The sequence below is a fragment of the Mobula hypostoma genome, chromosome 1 (assembly GCF_963921235.1).
Source record: "Mobula hypostoma chromosome 1, sMobHyp1.1, whole genome shotgun sequence".
Classification (NCBI taxonomy): domain Eukaryota; kingdom Metazoa; phylum Chordata; class Chondrichthyes; order Myliobatiformes; family Myliobatidae; genus Mobula; species Mobula hypostoma.
This window is the reverse complement of record NC_086097.1, coordinates 195,978,323-195,998,490: the sequence shown is the minus strand read 5'-3', so window position 1 is coordinate 195,998,490 and position 20,168 is coordinate 195,978,323. Positions and strand designations below refer to the sequence as shown.

The following is a 20,168-nucleotide window of genomic DNA, read 5'->3' as shown; positions in this document are numbered from 1 at the left end:
AGAAAATTGTTTCATACAGTCTAACCTTTAGCCATGTATTCTGTTACAATGTAAATTGGCTCTTCTGAAACAACAGCATACAGTGGTACGAGTTTATCATGACGTAACTTCTTCATAATTTGAGCTTCCTGCAAAAATGCTTCTGGAGACATGGTACCAGGTTTTAGTGTTTTAATTGCCACTTTTGTGGTACCATTCCACGTTCCTGAAAAGAAAAGAACGATAATATGTTGGAATCATCTTCATAACTCTGTTGCAATTTTTTAAAACTTTTCCAACCTTACCATATCTTTAATTAATAACCACAAACTAATATTTCTGTTGAAAATTTAGCAACACTACATACAAATTTACACATTTTCTAAAGCAGGTTTTTGAACTAAGATAAAATTCCTACTGAACAGTCCTCTAACAAAAATTAATGAAATTACTTGAAAACAAGTATTTTGTGATATTTTTGCAAAAACCTACTGGGAGATCTAAATCATTTGCATGATAAACAATAGAAAATATATAAAACCACAGACATTAGCAAAGTCTGAATTGCCTTCAATGTATTGTATTCTTTTACAACTTGAAACAGTGCAGTCAGTTGTAAAGTTGTAAAGTGATTGCATTGGAAATATCACTGAATCCTGATGAGTTTCTCTTGGATCTGTTACTTAAGTGAAATCAATGCAAGTAATAGGAGAATGAGGAACTCTGGAAACTTGTTAAGTTTAACTGCAGTATAATAGGATTTTATAAAGGTAGAACACAATCTCACTTCTAAATTCAAGTAGCCAGTTTATCATATGCCTTCCAAACACACATTATATACCAGTGATTCCATTTTCAATATTCTCTGCACACAATGCTCTCCTCCAGTCAGCTTGTGAATAGGGTGGAGAATGTCTGATTCAACTAAAGGCTTTCCTTTCTCAGTGGTGGCAAATTCTCTCCCTCAGCATGCTAGTATCTTTTACTTTATTAGATAAAGGTGGCCTCAATTTCACTATTCTGGTAGACAAAACTGAGCTTTGCCAGTTAACGAGTCTCAAACCCATCACTCAATCAAGAGAAAATGTTTTTCTCTCCCAGATGCTCTCAATCTTTGAAGGGTTGTCCTGGAATGTATCAAAATACTAGCATAGTCTGTTATGAAAGCTCTCCTTTTTTTGGGGGGGGGCTCTAATTATTCATCTAATTGAATCTGAAAATTCTTCACGTCTTATTGGTGAATCTCAGGATAATGGTTTAGTTACTATGAGGAGGAAAAATGATAATATTCTTTGGAATTTTTTACCCTGAAGGGCTGTGGATGCTGATTCGAGTGCTAGTTAAGTGATGTCAACAGATTTTTGTATGCCAAATAAATCAAGAGATTCACAGTACTGTGCAAAAGTCTTAAGCACCCTAGGTTTTTAATATAAATTTTGTTCTACATTTTTTTAATGTCTTCTGCAAGTGTGTGTCAGTAGAAAGGAGCAAATTTTAGATTTCCAAACATTCATTTTCCAAAAAATTAAATGTTTAAGAGAAATTTTAGGATTTCATTAAAGACAGCAACATATTAAGTAACGGACCACTTTTCAAATAAAAACTTGATTACCTTGTAGCCCAGTCCATGATTGAACAAAAATAACGAACAGGTGCTAATGATTGAGAAATGGGAGTAAAAGGAATCAAACGGGGTGAAGGGCAACCAAACTAAAAGGTGAGGGTGTGGCAAATGAGGCAGTCTAACTTTCAAAATCATCAATTCTTACATCATGGCACAGCAACAAAACACAAGTTGGTCATTCTGCATCAGCTAGGTCTGTCCCATGCAGGAATTTCACGGCAGACAGGAGCTTCAAGAAGTGCTGTCCAAGCTCTTCTGAAGAAGCACAAAGGAGCAGGCAGGGTTCAGGAAGGACCAGAACCGCAGTGTTCGGCCATGGAAATTGAGTGAGTAGATGAGAGATACTTCAAACTGATGTTCCTGCTAAAAAGGCAGAAGTCCAGCACTGCTGTCATCTCTGAACTCACAGAAACCACTGGAACCCAAGTACACCTCTCTACAGTCCAGAGAAGTCTTGTCATAAGTGGTCTTCATATAAGATTTGCTGGCAAAAATTCATTTCTTCGAAGTGAAAACAAAGCCAAGAGACTCAGCTACGCACTAAACCACGAGGGTGCTGAACAATAGCAGCGAACTGACGAGTCAAAATTTGAATATCTTGGCTCAAGCAGGAGGAAGTTTGTCAGTTGGAGAGCTGGAGAGCGCTGCATGGATGAATGTCTGCAGCCAACAGTGAACCACAACAGAAGCTTGGGGCTGTAATTCTGCAAAAGGAATTGGTGATCTGGTCAGAATTAATGGAATTCTCAATGCTATACTCATCCATCATGCTATACAACCAGGGATGTGTTTGATTTTTTCCAACTTCAGTTTGCAGGACAATGATCCCAAACACACATGCAGAGTCATAAAGAAACATGACCAGCAAAAAGAAAAACAAGGAGTTCAGCAGCAGATGGTATGACCTCCATAGAGCCCTGATTCCAACATTATTGAGGCTGTCTGGGATTACCTGGAGAGACAAACAAATGAGACAGCCGAAGTCTGCAGAACCGTGGCAAGTTCTTGAACATGCTTGTAACAACCTAACAGCCGATTTTCTTATAAAACTGCATGACAGAGTATATAAGAGAATTGATGCAGTTTTAAAAGGAAAAAAGGTGGTCACACCAAATATTGATTTCATTTAGTGCTCTTTATAGTAATTCTTTTGCTATTTAGAAACTATTTTCAAAAATATGTTTGCTTTACAGAATATTTTTACACATGCCTAAGACTTATGCACAGTATTGCAGGTATAGTGAGGAAGTGTGTTGATCTTATTGAATAGCGGAACAGGCTTAAGACCAGTGTGAACTACTGGTGCACCTGTTTTTTCTGTTCGTATGCATACATATATATCTGTTACTCAGGGACAGGGATTCCAGGCATTTGGTATTGATTAAGAGGATATTAAACTTTGTTGAGATTCTGTTTAAATTATGAATAATGACTACTGGGATTTGGACATGTTTAAAATAAAGATAACTGATGAGTATCCTGATAGAACCTGTAATTTACAGATTTCACTAATTTAAACACCCCTTTGGTTCCCTCTTCTCCATATAAACTTACCCATCCAAACTTCACCAAAACAACCTTGTCCAAGTTTAACTTCCAGACGCAAGGAATCCCGAGGAATTTCCCATGCATCTTTAGCTAGTCCCTGGGTTTGTGGTTTCACAGTAGGACACACAGTAGTTAATCTATGGCATAAGCCATCTGCATGATCTGAAGAAATTGAGAATTTAATAAATTTCCGGAACAGTCAACATACTGAAGTGTGAAAGACATTAAAAACATGGAATATAAAATACTTCACAATGCTACAATCCATAAAGTCTTTCATAAGAGTGAGTTTGAAGGAACATTAATTGCTGTCTGTCAATTTTTCGTAATGCAGCATCGCATGGCTACAGTGGAAAATCAGATTAAAATAGTTTCTTTCTTCCTAGGTAATTTTAGGATAATGTTCCCCATTTAAACAATCACCAATTTTCTATATACACTTTTTAATATATACTTATTGTAATCTAAAGTTTTTATTATGTATTGCAAGTTAATTTTACCATAAAACAATACAATTCATGATATACGCCAATGATGTTAAACATCATTCTGATTTTTCAAACAAGGCATATATTTCTGAAATTCTAATTATCTGATTCTTTTAGAAAGTACCTGTGTAGTGTTTCACCAGCTTCTGTAGTGACTCGAACTGTGCTCTCGTTGTAATATAATAACCACCACTGTCGAGTTTTCTAATCTTGTAGTGTTTGACATTATCAGCTTTTACTTCATCCCAATCCCTTATTGAAAGGGAATACGCACCTGAAAGTAATTTAAACCATTTGGAAATATATCATTTTTATAAGCTAGTGTTTTTTATTTGTTAATCAACTAGATAAATATTTTGAACTTTCCTTCAAATGGTTCCTTTCTAATGTCAACACCAATTCAAAAGTACACAAGAACATAGAACAAAGATATATTTCTTTGCAATTATTCATCTTCCTATCCTGCTGCCACAGCATTGCTTTGAACAATTTGAGATTTATTTTCCAGGCATGCTGTTAACCGCACCACAAGCCTTCACTTCGTGCATTGTTGTTCTCGTCATTGAGTGCATAAACCCCCTGCTCATTTTATAAATCATAATCAAAAACATATTTTATCTTGTTAACAGTGTTTACACAGTACAAATTCAAATTTTGTGATAACATTGCTCAGTTCAAAAAAAGCCAAAATATTACATGGATACATATTATTAGTGCAAACTGGGAACCCCTTGTACTCATTTTATATTTTTAAAAAATATTTCAAAAATATACTTGCTGTTGTTTCCCATCATGTTTTTCCAAAAAGTGTTGGCAAAGCTCAGAAATTATATGCTGAAATAATATTTAAAGATTGTTACAGGGAATATTTTGTGAAGCCAGAATTGATATTACATGACCTTCATAAATTTAGAAAATCCCTACTTCTGTCAGAAACATCTCAAAAATGGGATGAGATTATGGAGTACCTGGAGGCACATGACAAGATAGGCCAAAGCCAACATGGTTTCTTAAAAGGAAAATCCCACCTGACTAACCTACTGTAATTTTTTTGAGGAAATTACAAGCAGGGTAGACAAAGGAGATGCAATAGACGTGGTGAATTTGGATTTTCAGAAGGCCTTTGACAAGGTGCCGCACATGAGGCTGCTTAGCAAGATAAAAGCCCATGGAATTACAGGGAAGTTACTAGCATGGGTGGAGGATTGGCTGATCGGCCGAACAGAGAGTGGGAATAAAGGAATCCTATTCTGGCTGGCTGCTGGTTACCAGTAGAGTTCCCCAAGGACCAGTGTTGGGACCGCTGCTTTTTACGATGTATGTCAATAATTTGGATTATGGGATTATGGGAATTCCTCGTGTTGGTGGATTATGAGGTTAATGGATTTGTGGCTAAATATGCCGATGATAGAAAGATAGGTGGAGGAGTGGGTAGTGTTGAGGAAACAGAGAGCCTGCAGAGAGACATAGATAGTTTAGGGGAATGGGCAAAGAAGTGGCAAATGAAATACTATGTTGGAAAGTGTATGGTCATGCACTTTGGTGGAAGAAATAAACAGGCAGACTATTATTTAGATGGGGAGAGAATTCAAAATGCAGAGATGCAAAAGGACTTGGGAGTCCTTGTGCAAGATACACTAAAGGTTAACCTCCAGGTTAAGTCAGTTGTGAAGAAGGCGAATCCATCGTGGGCATTAATTTCCAGAGGTATAGAATATTAGAGCAGGGATGTGATGTTGAGGCTCTATAAAGCCCTCGTGAGACCATACTTGGAGTAGTGTGTGCCGTTTTGGGCTCCTTATTTTAGAAAGGATATAATGACACTGGAGAGGGTTCAGAGAAGATTCACAAGAATGATTCCAGGAATGAAAGGGTTACCGTATGAGGAATGTTTGGTAGCTGTTGGGTTGTATTCTCTGGAGTTCAGGAGAATGGGGGGGGGGGGGGGGAATCTCAGTGAACCAAGGCCTGAACAGATTAGATATGGCAAAGGTATTTCCCATGGTAGAGGTGTCCAGGACAAGAGGGCACGACTTCAGGATTGAAGGACGTCCATTTAGAACAGAGATCTGGAGAAATTACTTTAGTCAGAGGGTGGTAAATCTGTGGAATTTGTTGCCACGAGCGGCTGTGGAGGCCAAGTCATTGGGTGCATTTAAGGCAGAGATAGATAAGTTCTTGATTAGCCAAGGCATCAAAGGGTATGGGGAGAAAGCAGGGGAGTGGGGATGACTGGAAGAATTGGATCAGCCCATGATTGAATGGTGGAGCAGACTCGATGGGCCAAATGGCCTACTTCTGCTGCTATATCTTATGGTCTAAATATGGAGAAAGAGAACAGAAACAGATTCAAATGTTGGACTTCAGTGATAGATCAACTGAAAGGACAAGAAGACTGCTAACTGAATGTAAAAACACACTCCTAACTTTATTTAAACATGTATTTTACCCCATTTTCAAAAGAACCAGATTTAAAAGGAAAACCAGGATTCAAATTGCAAACAACACACATCAAAGTTGCTGGTGAACGCAGCAGGCCAGGCAGCATCGCTAGGAAGAGGTATAGTCGATGTTTCAGGCCGAGACCCTTAGTCAGGACTAACTGAAGGAAGAGTTAGTAAGAGATTTGAAAGTGGGAGGGGGAGGGGGAGATCCAAAGTGCTAGGAGAAGACAGGAGTGGGAGGGATGGAGCCAAGAGCTGGACAGGTGATTGGCAAAGGGGATATGAGAGGATCATAGGACAGGAGGTCCGGAGAGAAAGACGGGGGGGGGGGGGGACCCAGAGGATGGGCAAGGAGTATAGTCAGAGGGACAGAGGGAGAAGAAGGAGAGTGAGAGAAAGAATGTGTGTATAAAAATAAATAACGGATGGGGTACAAGGGGGAGGTGTGGCATTAGCGGAAGTTAGAGAAGTTGATGTTCATGCCATCAGGTTGGAGGCTACCCAGATGGAATATAAGGTGTCGTTCCTCCAACCTGAGTGTGGCTTCACCTTTACAGTAGAGGAGGCCATGGATAGACATGTCAGAATGGGAATGGGATGTGGAATTAAAATGTGTGGCCACTGGGAGATCCTGCTTTGACTTCTCTAACTTCCGCTAATGCCCCACCTCCCCCTCGTACCCCATCCGGTCTTATGGTCATCAATGACAGGCAATTTGAAGAATTTCTAGTGGAACCGGAGAAAATCACATGGAAAGCATTCAAGGAAGTTGTTGAAATTTTTCTTGGCATCTACAGAGCACCAAAGTACATGCAGCTGGTTGAAAGCATGCTTCAAGTATATAAAACCATAAAATGCAACATGTCACTAAAGATTCATTTTCTGCATTCCCATTTAGACTTCTTCCCTGCAAATTTTGCTGCTGTTAGTGACGAGCGTGGTGAAAGGTTTCACCAGGACATTGCGGTCATGGAGAAAAGATACCAGGGCAACTGGAATCCATCAATGCTGACAAATAATTGCTGGACACTTAAGCAAGAAGCCTCAGACACTGAGTACAAATGAAAATCATTAACAAAGTATTTTTAATTTAGTTGAATTATTGCAAAGCATCAGCACCATTATGCAATTAAACACATATTCAGTAAAAGTTAATTTGTCGTTTCTCCAAATTCCTACGTGATACAAGTAGTCTGAAATTACATTTGTGTTCATCTTCAAGCAGTCTATCATAAACAAAAAAAAATTCTGAGGAAGCAACACTTTTGAAAAAATTTGTTGTCCAGTGTTATTATGAATACTACGTAGCAACAAGGAAAATCCACGAGTCCAACACCAAAGTCCTATAGGTGCCAAATAATAATTTTACTGTACTTTTGTCCCTCAGTTCATAATCACACAATTCTTATTTTTATCTATTTATTTGAACATACAAGATAGAAGATGAATTGGCACAAGGTACATTAATTCTGCCCTTTTGTTCAATGAGTTCATTGCAGAACTTCAAAAAGCTTGTTTTTAGTCCTATCTGTACATAGTAGAAGCAACAGTGGGCAAGTAAATGTAGCAGTCTATGTAAACAGTCAATATGCCATGGACAGTGTATAGAATGTAATCATATCTCATTGGAATGGTGACTGATAATTTGATAAAATTAGACAACACATGGCAGAAGTTATATTACAGTTATAAAAGCATTGATTGATCATACTTGAGTGACGTGACAAGCTCTGTGCATCAAACCATAGGAAAGGTATTGGCTTTCTTAAGAATGTGGCATAAATTCAGCAGAATTTGGAAAATGGCTGTTAAAAATGCTGACAAAAAAGGACAAGATTGGAAGTGTGCAATTTCATTCATTGCCCGGGATCTGGGCACTGCCTATTCTAAATCCTCATGAATTGACCAGTGTGTTCAATCATGGTGGAACACAATGGTGGACCTGGAGTCACACACAGGCAGATCAGATTAAATTCCTTTTCTAAAGGACATCAGTGAATCAGGGGTCTAATCCAGAGGCTTTAGGTCTTCATTACTATTCAACAATTTTCTTTAAATTTCACATTAAATGAATTTAAGTTAGTATTTGAAATCATGAAATGACTCTCTTTGACAGAAAGAATAAGGCAGTAAAAGAACTTAAAAGATAGTAAAATAAGTATTAAATGAGTAAAGGTTTCTTATCTGCAAATCAGAAGCTCAATAAGCAGTAGCGAGGGAAGGAGAAGGGGGAAAATGTTGTAAGATCTTTCAATGCAAGGATGTTGAATCACGATAGAGGAAGTCTTGCGCCAGGTATATAAGGTTTAGACAGGATGTACTTGAAGAACTGGGTATAATTATGGCCTATGGGAAGGCATTTGCCTTAGAAGCGGGTACATCAAAGTTGTACCTAATACGATACAGCAGCGGTCCCCAACCACCGGGCCGCAAAGCATGTGATACCGGGCCGTGAGGAAACGATATGAGTCCTAGAACATAGAATAGTACAGCACAGTACAGGCCCTTCGGCCCACAATGTTGTGCTGACCCTCAAACCCTGCCTCCCATATAAGCCCCCACCTTAGATTCCTCCATATACCTGTCTAGTAGTCTCTTAAACTTCACGAGTGTATCTGCCTCCACCACTGACTCAGGCAGTGCATTCCACGCACCAACCACTCTCTGAGTAAAAAACCTTCCACTAATATCCCCCTTGAACTTCCCACCCCTTACCTTAAGGCCATGTCCTCTTGTATTGAGCAGTGGTGCCCTGGGGAAGAGGCGCTGGCTATCCACTCTATCTATTCCTCTTATTACCTTGTACACCTCTACCATGTTTCCTCTCATCCTCCTTCTCTCCAAAGAGTAAAGCCCTAGCTCACTTAATCTCTGATCATAATGCATACTTTCTAAACCAGGCAGCATCCTGGTAAATCTCCTCTGTACCCTTTCCAATGCTTCCACATCCTTCCTATAGTGAGGTGACCAGAACTGGACACAGTACTCCAAGTGTGGCCTAACCAGAGTCAGCTGCACCTTTCCTCATTCCCTATCATGCACTGTTGAACTTGAACATAGGGTTGCCAACTGTCCCGTATTTGCCGGGACATCCTGTATATTGGGCTAAATTGGTTTGTCCTGTATTTCCCTTGCTAAGGTAGAACGTTCCTATGAAACCTTTCGTGCCGAAATGGCATGAAGCGAAGAAGCAATTACTATTAATTTATATGGGAAAATTTTTTGAGCGTTCCCAGACCCAAAAAATAACCTAACAAATCATACCAAATAACCAAAAAACAGTTGAGGCCAGTTCATTGGCTACATTTAAGAGGGAGTTAGATATGGCCCTTGTGGCTAAAGGGATCAGGGGGTATGGCGAGAAGGCAGGTACAGGGTTCTGAGTTGGATGATCAGCCATGATCGTACTGAATGGCGGTGCAGGCTCGAAGGGCCGAATGGCCTACTACTGCACCTATTTTCTATATTTCTAACACATAAAACCGAAAATAAATAACTCTAACATACAGCAAAAGCAGAAATGATATGATAAATACACAGCCTGTATAAAGTAGAAATAATGTATGTACAGTGTAGTTGGGAAGATGAAGGCAAAATCAATTTGTGGGAAAAAAAAATCGGCACGTACGCGCATGCGCACATAGGTGTCTGCGCAAGGCTTCATGGTCATGGTAGTCTCCTGGGGCAAAGTGTCCCGGGATTTGACTGCAACTTTTGTCCCAATATTTGGGAGTGAGAAAGCTGGCAACCCTAACTGTAAAAGACATGTTGAGGTGAGTTTAACCCTACTTGAACACCACCCCCCACTCCCGCCAGTCAGCAAGAATATTGACAATATTAAACCGGTCCGTGGTGCAAAAATGTTGGGGACCCCTGCGATACAGAATACAAGAGATAAATTATCATGTTACATAAACTAAGGTCTATTAACAGGAATTTAAATGGCGAAGGCAACTTGATCAAAGTTTACAATATTTAAGATATTAAGGGGAACTAAAAGATAGAGAGAAAGTATCTATGCTAACCGGGGAGATCTCTGTGCTCTCCATTAGCTATACTCTGTGGAACTTCGGCTAATTTCTGCCAACCAACGTGAATCACTTATTTCTACTATTTCCTTACATTTGTTTTATAAACTTACTAATTAAGTTCATAACTCCCATTAGACCCCAATTCCTTCCACTGAGAACAGATGCAAATTATTTAACATTTCTTCAATTTCCTTTAATTATAATTTTGTTTGTCTCTGCTTCTATCTTTGCTAATTTCTTCATATTTGTAGAAACTCTTAATCATCTTTTTTATTTAGTCACATATCCTACTTTTCCTTTCCATCAATTTTCTGGTTGTTTATTGCTAATTTTTAAAGCTCACAATCATAGGGCTTCCTTATAGACTCCTAACAGAAACAGGTCCTTCATCCCATTTAGCCTTTACCAACTTGATCTTCTGCCTAGAATCTACCTGCACCCGAACCATATCCCTCCAAACCCTTCCTATCTTAAATGTTACAACTGAACGCACACCTACCATTTCTGCTGGCAGCTCGTTCCACTGATACTACCCTCTGATGAATAAGTTCCCCCTCGGACTTCCCTTCAGTACTTCACCTCTCACCTAAAACCTATGACTTCTAGTTCTAGTCTCATCCAACCTGAGGGACAAAAGCCTGCAAGCATTCACCCTATCTACACCAATCAATTTTGTATATTTCTTTAAGATTATTTTGTAAATACTGTAAAGTTCTTTCAAAAACAGGTAACTTATGTAGTTAGCTACTTCTGGCAGAATTGGGGAGAAGTATATCTTCTAAAGTAAGTTTATCACTAAAAATTGTGAATTATCTAAATGTTTGCCATTGGTTCCTTAAATCTACCTTTTAATCTAATTTTTCACTCTACCTCAGATACATACCATGCCTCCCTATCTGATACACAATTTCAGACCTATCCCATCCCTTTCAAGTTTAATATGACATTCTTTCAATATTGATACTTTCCATAAAGAATTCTTTCCACTAATATAAACTTTTGTACTATTCCCCAGTTGGTTTCCACCGTATCAATTAGCTTGGGATAACTTGGCTCCATTTCATGAATTTGAAACTACATTTGCCAATTACATTTCCCCACAGAATTTAGCTGTCTCATTATTACTGGCATCTCTTATGACCCAATTTATTCACTACTTGTTTTGCTAAAGCTCCTGCATAATTATTAGGACCTCTGAATTATTTAGTGCCTTACTGGAGTAAAGTATGGGGGGGGGCGGGGTGGGCGGGGATGTCAGAGGTAATTTCTTCAGACAGAGTTGTAGATGTGAGGAACAAGCTGCCAGGAGTGGTGGTAGAGGCAGATACATTAGGGACATTTAAGAAACTCTTAGATAGACACATGGATGACAGAAAAACAGAGGGCTCTGTGGGAGGGTAGGGTTAGATTGATCTTAAAAGTTAGGCAACACATTGTGGGCCGAATGATACGTACTGTGCTGTCATGTTCTATGTTCCAAATTGTTCCTACCTTTCGTGGTTTCACTCTCTCGAACCAAGAATGTGCCACGTGGATTTCCTGCATGTAATAGCAATCGCTCAGCATCCTTGCGGCCCATTTTACCAAAATACCATCTATAAACATATCAGGAATAAAGAGCATTGCTGATTTAACACTATTGACATGAAAAATATACATCCTTTAACCAAACAGGAATCCAAAACAGGAAATTAATGTTGCTGATGTAAAATAGATGATACAAAAATATGCTATTGTTAAGCTTTTTATGAAAAAGACTTTGCAGTGTCGCTTGAAAGAGTGAATTGTTCATTCGAGGGCTAGTAACATTTTCCGCTTAGGTAGCTTACAACTCAACTGGCATAAATATTAGGTTCTCCTAATTCAGCTAACTTGCATGCAATTTTCCTTTCCCCAGTTCCACCTGCTCATCATTCCCCAACTTCTTGTAGTTCCACCCTCACCTAGTTCCTATCCTATCCACCCCATATACCTATATACCAACTATCCTTTTCTTCCACACCTTTCCCCCACATTCCTGGTGCAGGATTTCAACACAAAATGTCAGCACACTGCTTTTGCCTACACAGATACGGCTTGACCTATTAAATTTTTCCAACATTTTTTCTGCCTACAGAGAGGTGGAAGAGCTCGAGGCCTGGTACCAGGCAAACAACCTCTTCCTCAATGTCATCAAGACTTCAGGAGAACTTGCATCACTCACGTCCCTCTTTACATCAATGGCAGAGCAGTGGAAACTACAAGCACATCGCCCACAACCTCTCATTTTCCCAGAACACGCAATATACACAATCAGGAAAGCTCACAAATACCTCCACTTTCAGAAGTCTGAAGAGAAAGACTATGCACATCTATGCAGAAAGGCTGATCACCACCTTCACTCCCCCTCTACACATCCCAAACCACCATTTTATCATTTCCTGTCAGTCAACTTATGCACTCTTGTGCCTAGCGTCACTTTATGGACATACAGTCAATCTATGTATATAAGCTATCTTATGTAATTATACACATTGTATTTTTTCTATTATTATATTTTTATCTTATTGTGTTTTATTTTGTTACACTAAGAAATAACTTTGAGCTATGACTTTACTGCACTTGACTTCAGGAATCTAAACAAAATTATAGAACAACTTAGGTTATCATCCTGGTCTGCTCCAAGTTGGATATTAGAAGGCCCTGCAAGCATTCTGGGACAAGGCAGGCAAAAGTGAATTACTAAATAATAATATCTGATTGAAACGTATAAGATCCTAAAGGGATTGGACAGGCTAGATGCAGGAAGATTGTTCCTGATGTTGGGGAAGTCCAGAACGAGGGGTCACAGTTTGAGGATAGAGGGGAAGCCTTTTAGGACCGAGATTAGGAAAAACTTCTTCACACAGAGAGTGGTGAATCTGTGGAATTCTCTGCCACAGCAAACTGTTGAGGCCAGTTCATTGGCTATGTTTAAGAGGGAGTTAGATATGGCCCTTGTGGCTACAGGGGTCAGGGGGTATGGAGGGAAGGCTGGGGCGGGGTTCTGAGTTGGATGATCAGCCATATCATAATAAATGGCGGTGCAGGCTCGAAGGGCCGAATGGCCTACTCCTGCACCTATTTTCTATATGAGGTACATTAGCAAGATGTATTGTGTCAGCAAGCAGCTGAAATTTCAGACAGCTGTATCAACTTCCTGTAAGACTCGAAACATAAAAGCACTTACTCTTCTGCTTGGATGGAGTCAGCAGGAGCCACATAATTACTAGGAATGTAGCCTTTCTTTCCTGTAGTGATAGATCGGGCTTCCCACCAGTCACCTTCTCTGTGGGTCAGAACAGCAATAAGCACTCTGAATTATTAAACTTGTTTACAGTTGCACATTCAGGGAAACATTTTACATTAAACTAAACTGAATGATTAAAACTGGATTTTTAAATAATGCTAAAAAAAATTGACAAGCAAAGCAACATAGATTTCATTCAAACCAGTGATTGCAAGAAATATAGCACCAATTTATACTTGTGGATGTTTGTTGATACGTAGATGATGACAAGGAAACAGTTTTTTTCCTTAAAATAATTCTGCCAGTCAGCATAAGGTCCTTGACCATAGCCCATTCCAGACCCCAAGGTCTTGAATGACAGGCACAATTCATATTTGCAGCTATAAGCATTCCACTAGGATGGACTTCAGCATGTTACTGTAACCACCAACAACCCCCAGTGTTAGAATTTTAGGTGATCATATTCAAAGTCCAAACTGCTAGCATTCAAGCGAGATTTGTTGCGTAACATTTGCAAAATAACCAAATATATAACTGATACAGTCTTGATGCATGGTTTCAATACAAACATCATTTTCTTCACCCAACAGATGCTGCTTATTTCCTCTACCAGATTATCTTGACAGTACTTATTCCCACTGTCACTTGCAAAAAATGCTAATTTTTTTGCAAGTGACATGTTTGCTGTTGTGTGCTGGGGCAGCAGACAACAACAGAATCAATAAACTCATTCGTAAGGCCAGTGATGTTGTGGAGATGGAACTAGACTCTCTCACGGTGGTGTCTGAAAAGAGGATGCTGTCCAAGTTGCATACCATCTTGGACAATGTCTCCCATCCACTACATAATGTACTGGTTGGGCACACGAGTACATTCAGCCAGAGACTCATCCCACCGAGATGCAACACAGAGCGTCATAGGAAGTCATTCCTGTCTGTGGCCATCAAACTTAACCACTCCTCCCTTGGAGGGTCAGACACACTGAGCCAATAGGCTGGTCCTGGACTTATTTCCTGGCATAATTTACATATTACTATTTAATTATTTATGGTGCAACTGTAACGAAAACCAATTTCCCTCAGGATCAATAAAGTATGACTATGACTAATCCTGTTTCCCTGCCACATCTGTTCTTAGGATAAGGTTTACCTTTCTAAAATAGCCAAGATGTCGTCTTTTCTTTCAGAAAACAGTGTTTCCCTTGAACCACTAGTGATGCTATCCTAATCAGCACCCCCTCCATTTCCTGCATGTCTGCTCTCAGCCCTAGCCCCTCCCGGGATATAATAGGGATAGGGTTCCTCCTGTCCTACCACCTTACGAGCCTCCGTATCCAGCACAACATTCTCTGCACCTTCCATCATCTCCAATAGAATTCTACCATCAGGCACATCCTTCCTTCTGCGCACCCCTGCTTTCTGCAGGAACGCTCTCCTCCCTCCCAGCATTTATCCCTGCAACTGTGATAACTGCTGCACCTACACTTCCTTGCCCACCACTATCAGGAACCTAGATGCTGCTGAACTACTGAGTTTCTCCAGCATTTTGTGCGTGTTGCTCATGATTTCCAGAATCATGCAACACATTATTTTAAATTTCTTGTTGATTAATTCACCCCCATTCATTTGCCATATTTTCCATTTAAAGACTACAAATCTTGTAATAAAGACTACGAGTTAACTAATAGTATTAGGTAACGTAAGTACTTAGACGTAAAGAGGACACGGCAGGGTGTGACTATGAAAAATCTTCACAGAACTTAAAGAGCCTGATCAATTAAAATATGATCAATTTTTTGAACTATATAATGGGAACCAATCATGTTGATAACTTAAACAACAGGAATTCTGCAGATGCTAGAAATTCAAGCGACACACATCAAAGTTGCTGGTGAACGCACCAGGCCAGGCAGCATCTCTACGAAGAGGTGTAGTCGATGTTTCAGGCCGAGACCCTTCGTCAGGACTAACTGAAGGAAGAGTTAGTAAGAGATCTGAAAGTGGGAGGGGGAGGGGGAGATCCAAAATGATAGGAGAAGACAGGAGGGGGAGGAATGGAGCCAAGAGCTGGACAGGTGATTGGCAAAGGGGATATGAGAGGATCATGGGACAGAAGGTCCGGGGAGAAAGACGGGAGGGGGGGGGGGAACCAGAGGATGGGCAAGGGGTATAGTCAGAGGGACAGAGGGAGAAAAAGGAGAGTGAGAGAAAGAATGTGTGTATAAAAATAAATAACGGATGGGGTACAAGGGGAAGGTGGGGCATTAGCGTAAGTTAGAGAAGTCGATTTTCGTGCCATCAGGTTGGAGACTACCCAGACGGAATATAAGATGTTGTTCCTCCAACCTGAGTGTGGCTTCATCTTTACAGTAGAGGAGGCCGTGGACAGACATGTCAGAATGGGAATGGGATGTGGAATTAAAATGTGTGGCCACTGGGAGATCCTGCTTTCTCTGGCGCACAGAGCGTAGATGTTCAGCAAAGCGGTCTCCCAGTCTGCGTCGGGTCTCGCCAATATATAGAAGGCCACATCGGGAGCACCGGACGCAGTATATCACCCCAGCCGACTCACAGGTGAAGTGTCACCTCACCTGGAAGGACTGTTTGGGGCCCTGAATGGTGGTAAGGGAGGAAGTGTAAGGGCATATGTAGCACTTGTTCCGCTTACAAGGATAAGTGCCAGGAGGGAGATCAGTGGGGGGGGGGGATGGGGAGGATGAATGGACAAGGGAGTCGCCTAGGGAGCGATCCCTGCGGAAAGCGGGGGGGGGGGGAGGGAAAGACGTGCTTAGTGGTGGGATCCCGTTGGAGGTGGCGGAAGTTATGGAGAATAATATGTTGGACCTGGAGGCTGGTGGGGTGGTAGGTGAGGACCAGTGTTGATAACTTATTAGTTTCTGTGCACTGGAGCAAACTTAGAAAAATCATTTCAGTTTGACTGTCCTAACTTGTAAGAAGAAAACCTTTAAACATACACAGGAAAAAAAAACAAACTGAAAGCTTTTAAAAAACACTATTTTTCAAAAGTACTCACGTATTGTTTATGATCTGAAATCTTTCACCCTTTTTAAAAGACAGATCTTCTGTTGTTCTTGCTTCATAATCATACAAAGCCACAAAAATTGTTACACCACCTTCAATAAAACATATACTAGAGTTACTACTAAGCTCCAATTTTCCCATTTTTAACAATAATTGATAGAACTAAAATTCTTGGTACCTTTCTGAAAAATTAAATAATTTGATTTGAAGAATATCCCAATTTATGGAAAAAAATCTCCAGGAAGAACCACAAATTACTATTTTTTATAATGACATGTGAAAGCAAAATACAGAACGTCTCTGGGTTACCAATGGGATCCACTTTTACAAATGTTCATAATTTGATTTTGTCCTAAGTAGGAAAATACACAAAATCATTCAGTATGATAACTGTAGCTCCACAGTATTGACTGTTGTTGATGAGAATCAATTAGCATTAACTACCCCTGCCGAGCTACAGTTGTACAGAATCAGCATGCCCCACATTCAATGGTTGGTTTTGATGGATATAAAGCACCAGTTCATGTTACAGTGTGTAATATAGTATCATTGTAATATAGTATCAAGTTCAAAGTAAATTTTATTATCAAAGTACATATATGTTACCACATACAACCTTAAAATGTGGGCACAATTAATAAATCTAAAAAATAATAGCCATAAGAGAATTAATGAAAAACCAGTCAACTAGAGTGTTCAACCAGAGTGCAGAAAACAACCAACTGAGCAAATACAAAAATAAAATAATAATAAGTAATGAGCAATAAATAGAGAACATGAGATGAAGAATTATCAAAAGTGAGTCCATTGGCTGTCAGAACATTTCAATGATGGGGCAAGAGAAGTTGAGTGAAGTTATTCCCCTTGGTTCAAGAACCTGATGGTTGAAAGCTAGTAACTGTTCCTGAACCTGGTACTGAGGCAGCAGCAAGAAGAGAGCATGTCCTGGGTGGTGGGGGTCTCTGATGATGAACGCTGCTTTCCTACAACAGCGTTTCATATGCATGTGCTTAATGATTAGGAGGGCTTTGCCCATGATGGATGGGGCTGTATCCACCTCTTTCTGTAGGATTTTCCGTTCAAAATTACGTTTCCAGGCTGTTATGCAGCCAGTCAATATACTCTCCACTATACATCTGTAGAAGTTAGTCAAAATTTTAAACATCATGCTCGATCTCCACAAGATCCTAAGGAAGTAGCGGCGCTGCCATGTTTTCTTTGTTATTGTACTTACATACTGGGCCCAGAACAGGTTCTCCAAAATAAAACACTTTGGAACTTAAAATTGTTAAACCTCCTCAACACCTCTGATCCTCCGACAAGGACTGGCTCATAGACCTCTGGTCTCCTTCTCTTAAAGTCTATAATCAGCTCCTTGGTCTTGCTGACATTGAGCAAATTGTTGTTACAGCATCACTCAGCCAGATTTTCAATCTCCCTCCTATATGCTGCTTCATCACCACCTTTAATTTGGCCTACAACAGTGGTGTCATTGGCAAACTTGAATATGGCATTGAAGCCGTGCTTAGCCGCACAGACATAAGTGTAGAGAATTGAGCAGGGGACTAAGCACACAGCCTTGTGGTGTACCTGTGCTGATGGATATTGTGGAGGAGATGATGTTGCTAATCCAGACTGACTGGGGTCTGCAAGTGAGGAAATCCATGATCCAAATGCACAAGGAGGATTAGAGGCCAAGGTCTTGAAGCTTATTTATTGATTAGTTTTGAGGGGAAGATGGAATTGAATGCTGAGCTGTAGTTTATGAAGAGCATCCTGATACTTGCATCTTTTATTTCCAGATGTTCCAGGGTTGAGTGAAGAGCCAATGAGATGGCATCTTCTGTGGTCCTGTTGCTCCGGTAGGCAAATCAGTTCATATCTAGATCTCTTATGCAGGAGTTGACTGGTTTCATCACCAGCCTCTCAAAACACTTCATCACTGTGAATGTAAGTGCTACTGGATGATAGTCATTGAAGCAGGTCACTACGATCTTCTTGGGCGCCAATATAACTGAAGCCTGCTTGAAGAAGGGTGGTACTTCTGAAGCAAGAGGTTAAAGATCTTGGTGAACACACCAGCTAGCTGATGAGCACAGGTATTTAGTACTTGGCCAGGTACCCCAATTGGGCTGGATGCTTTTTGTGGGTTCACCTGGCTGAAGGTTGCTCACACATCGGCTTCGGTCTGAAATCCCAGGATGTGCAAGTTTGTGATGGTTCCTTCATGTTTTGATGGTCAGAGTGAGCACAAAAGGCACTGAGCTCACCTAGAAGTGAAGCTCTGCTGTCTCCTATGTTGTTTAACTATAAGAGGTGATAGTATTCAAGCACTGCTTGAATGGTCCAGAATTGCCACTTCACTTGTGGAATAGCTTTCCAGAGATCGTACCTAAACCTCTTGTAATTTTCTTGATCACCAGATTTGAATGTCTCTGATTTGGCTCTCAGCAGACTGCAGATCTCATGGTTCAGAGGGCTGCTGATCAGAGAAGACTTTGAATGATACAGTTGGGACACACTCATCTACAGTTATTTTAATAAAGTCTTTTACAACCATGGTGTGTATTCATTCAGACCCCTAAATGAGTCCTTGAATACAGTTCAGTCCACTGACTTGAAGCAATCCCACAGCCACTCCTTTGCCTCCCACGACCACCTCTTTTGTCCTAATCTCTGGAATTTTGCTGTTTAGCCTCTGTCTGTATTCAGGTAGGAGAAGGACAGCCAAGTGATCAGATTTCCGTGTGGTCTGGGCATGGAATGGTAGGTGTTCCTATTCTTAGTGGTCTAGTATGCTGGAACCGCTGGCGCTACAGATTTCGTGCTGATGGTAACAGGGCAAGGTTTTCTTCAAACAAGCCTGGTTGAAATGTGTTGGGATGGACTGCTTCTTGTTTGGAGATGGCATCATGCAGTATAGCGAGTGCACAATTATAATTGGTCGCTGGTGGTATGTAAACCAAGATCAGAATCATGGATGAGAACTCCATAGGTAAAGAGCAGTTGATCCTGAGTTTATCATGAAGAATCAGAAAAAGGTGATTGTTAGTCAATTTCCAAGCCAACATTAACAGCCTCCTGAGGTGAAGCTAGCTGCTTGGATTCCTAACAGGCAATGGTATCTGATTACAGGCCACCCCACCACCCAGCCTAGCCCTCCCAAGGACTGTTTCTTGTTAGAATTTCATATTTATGGAAGCCTGTTTCTATGTACGGGTGTCTGCAAGTCGGGTGTTTGTAACCCAGGGAAGATCTGTACATCGCCTTGACAAAAAAAAATGATAATTCATTTACTTAAAGTATTAGATTTTGCTCATGCTGATACAGATGATTATCAAGAGCATAGAACAAGAGAAAAAACAAAAGTCACATTTGAAAAAAAAACCTTGAAAGAGCAGCAGGACAGCTTGATAATTCCTGCGATTCTGGGCCAGAAATTTCTGCATCTCCTTTCCTTCTATTCATTCTTCTAAAAAGCTACCAGTTTCAGCTCCATTAATTTTTTGGCAGGATATTCTATAATTTAATCCCATTCCTATGAAAGGTGCAACTGTTGCCTAATCATCTACTTCAGCATTGTTAATATTTAATTGTGTTCCCTATTTTTCGAACTCTATATCAAACAAAACTGTTCAAGTGCAGTCGTAAAGGAGCATGAGCTTCCTCCTCCTTGGAGGATATTTCTATCTTGTATAATGATGGGAGCAATCATTGCAATTTTTAAACCAAAACTGAATATACA

The 20,168-nt window shown here is 40.2% G+C and overlaps 1 protein-coding gene across 2 annotated transcripts in view; it reads right to left on the bottom strand.

The window, feature by feature from the left end:
• Positions 1-20,168, bottom strand: part of yes1 (YES proto-oncogene 1, Src family tyrosine kinase) — a 70,667-nt gene that overhangs the window by 14,447 nt on the left and 36,052 nt on the right. For both annotated transcript variants that reach the window (XM_063062568.1, XM_063062559.1), the window contains 6 exons: positions 16,416-16,515; positions 13,323-13,421; positions 11,606-11,709; positions 3,764-3,913; positions 3,158-3,313; positions 26-205 (listed from right to left, as the gene is read on the bottom strand). In XM_063062568.1, the coding sequence (XP_062918638.1) occupies positions 26-205; positions 3,158-3,313; positions 3,764-3,913; positions 11,606-11,709; positions 13,323-13,421; positions 16,416-16,515 (789 nt within the window). The remainder of the gene's footprint in view (positions 1-25; positions 206-3,157; positions 3,314-3,763; positions 3,914-11,605; positions 11,710-13,322; positions 13,422-16,415; positions 16,516-20,168) is intronic.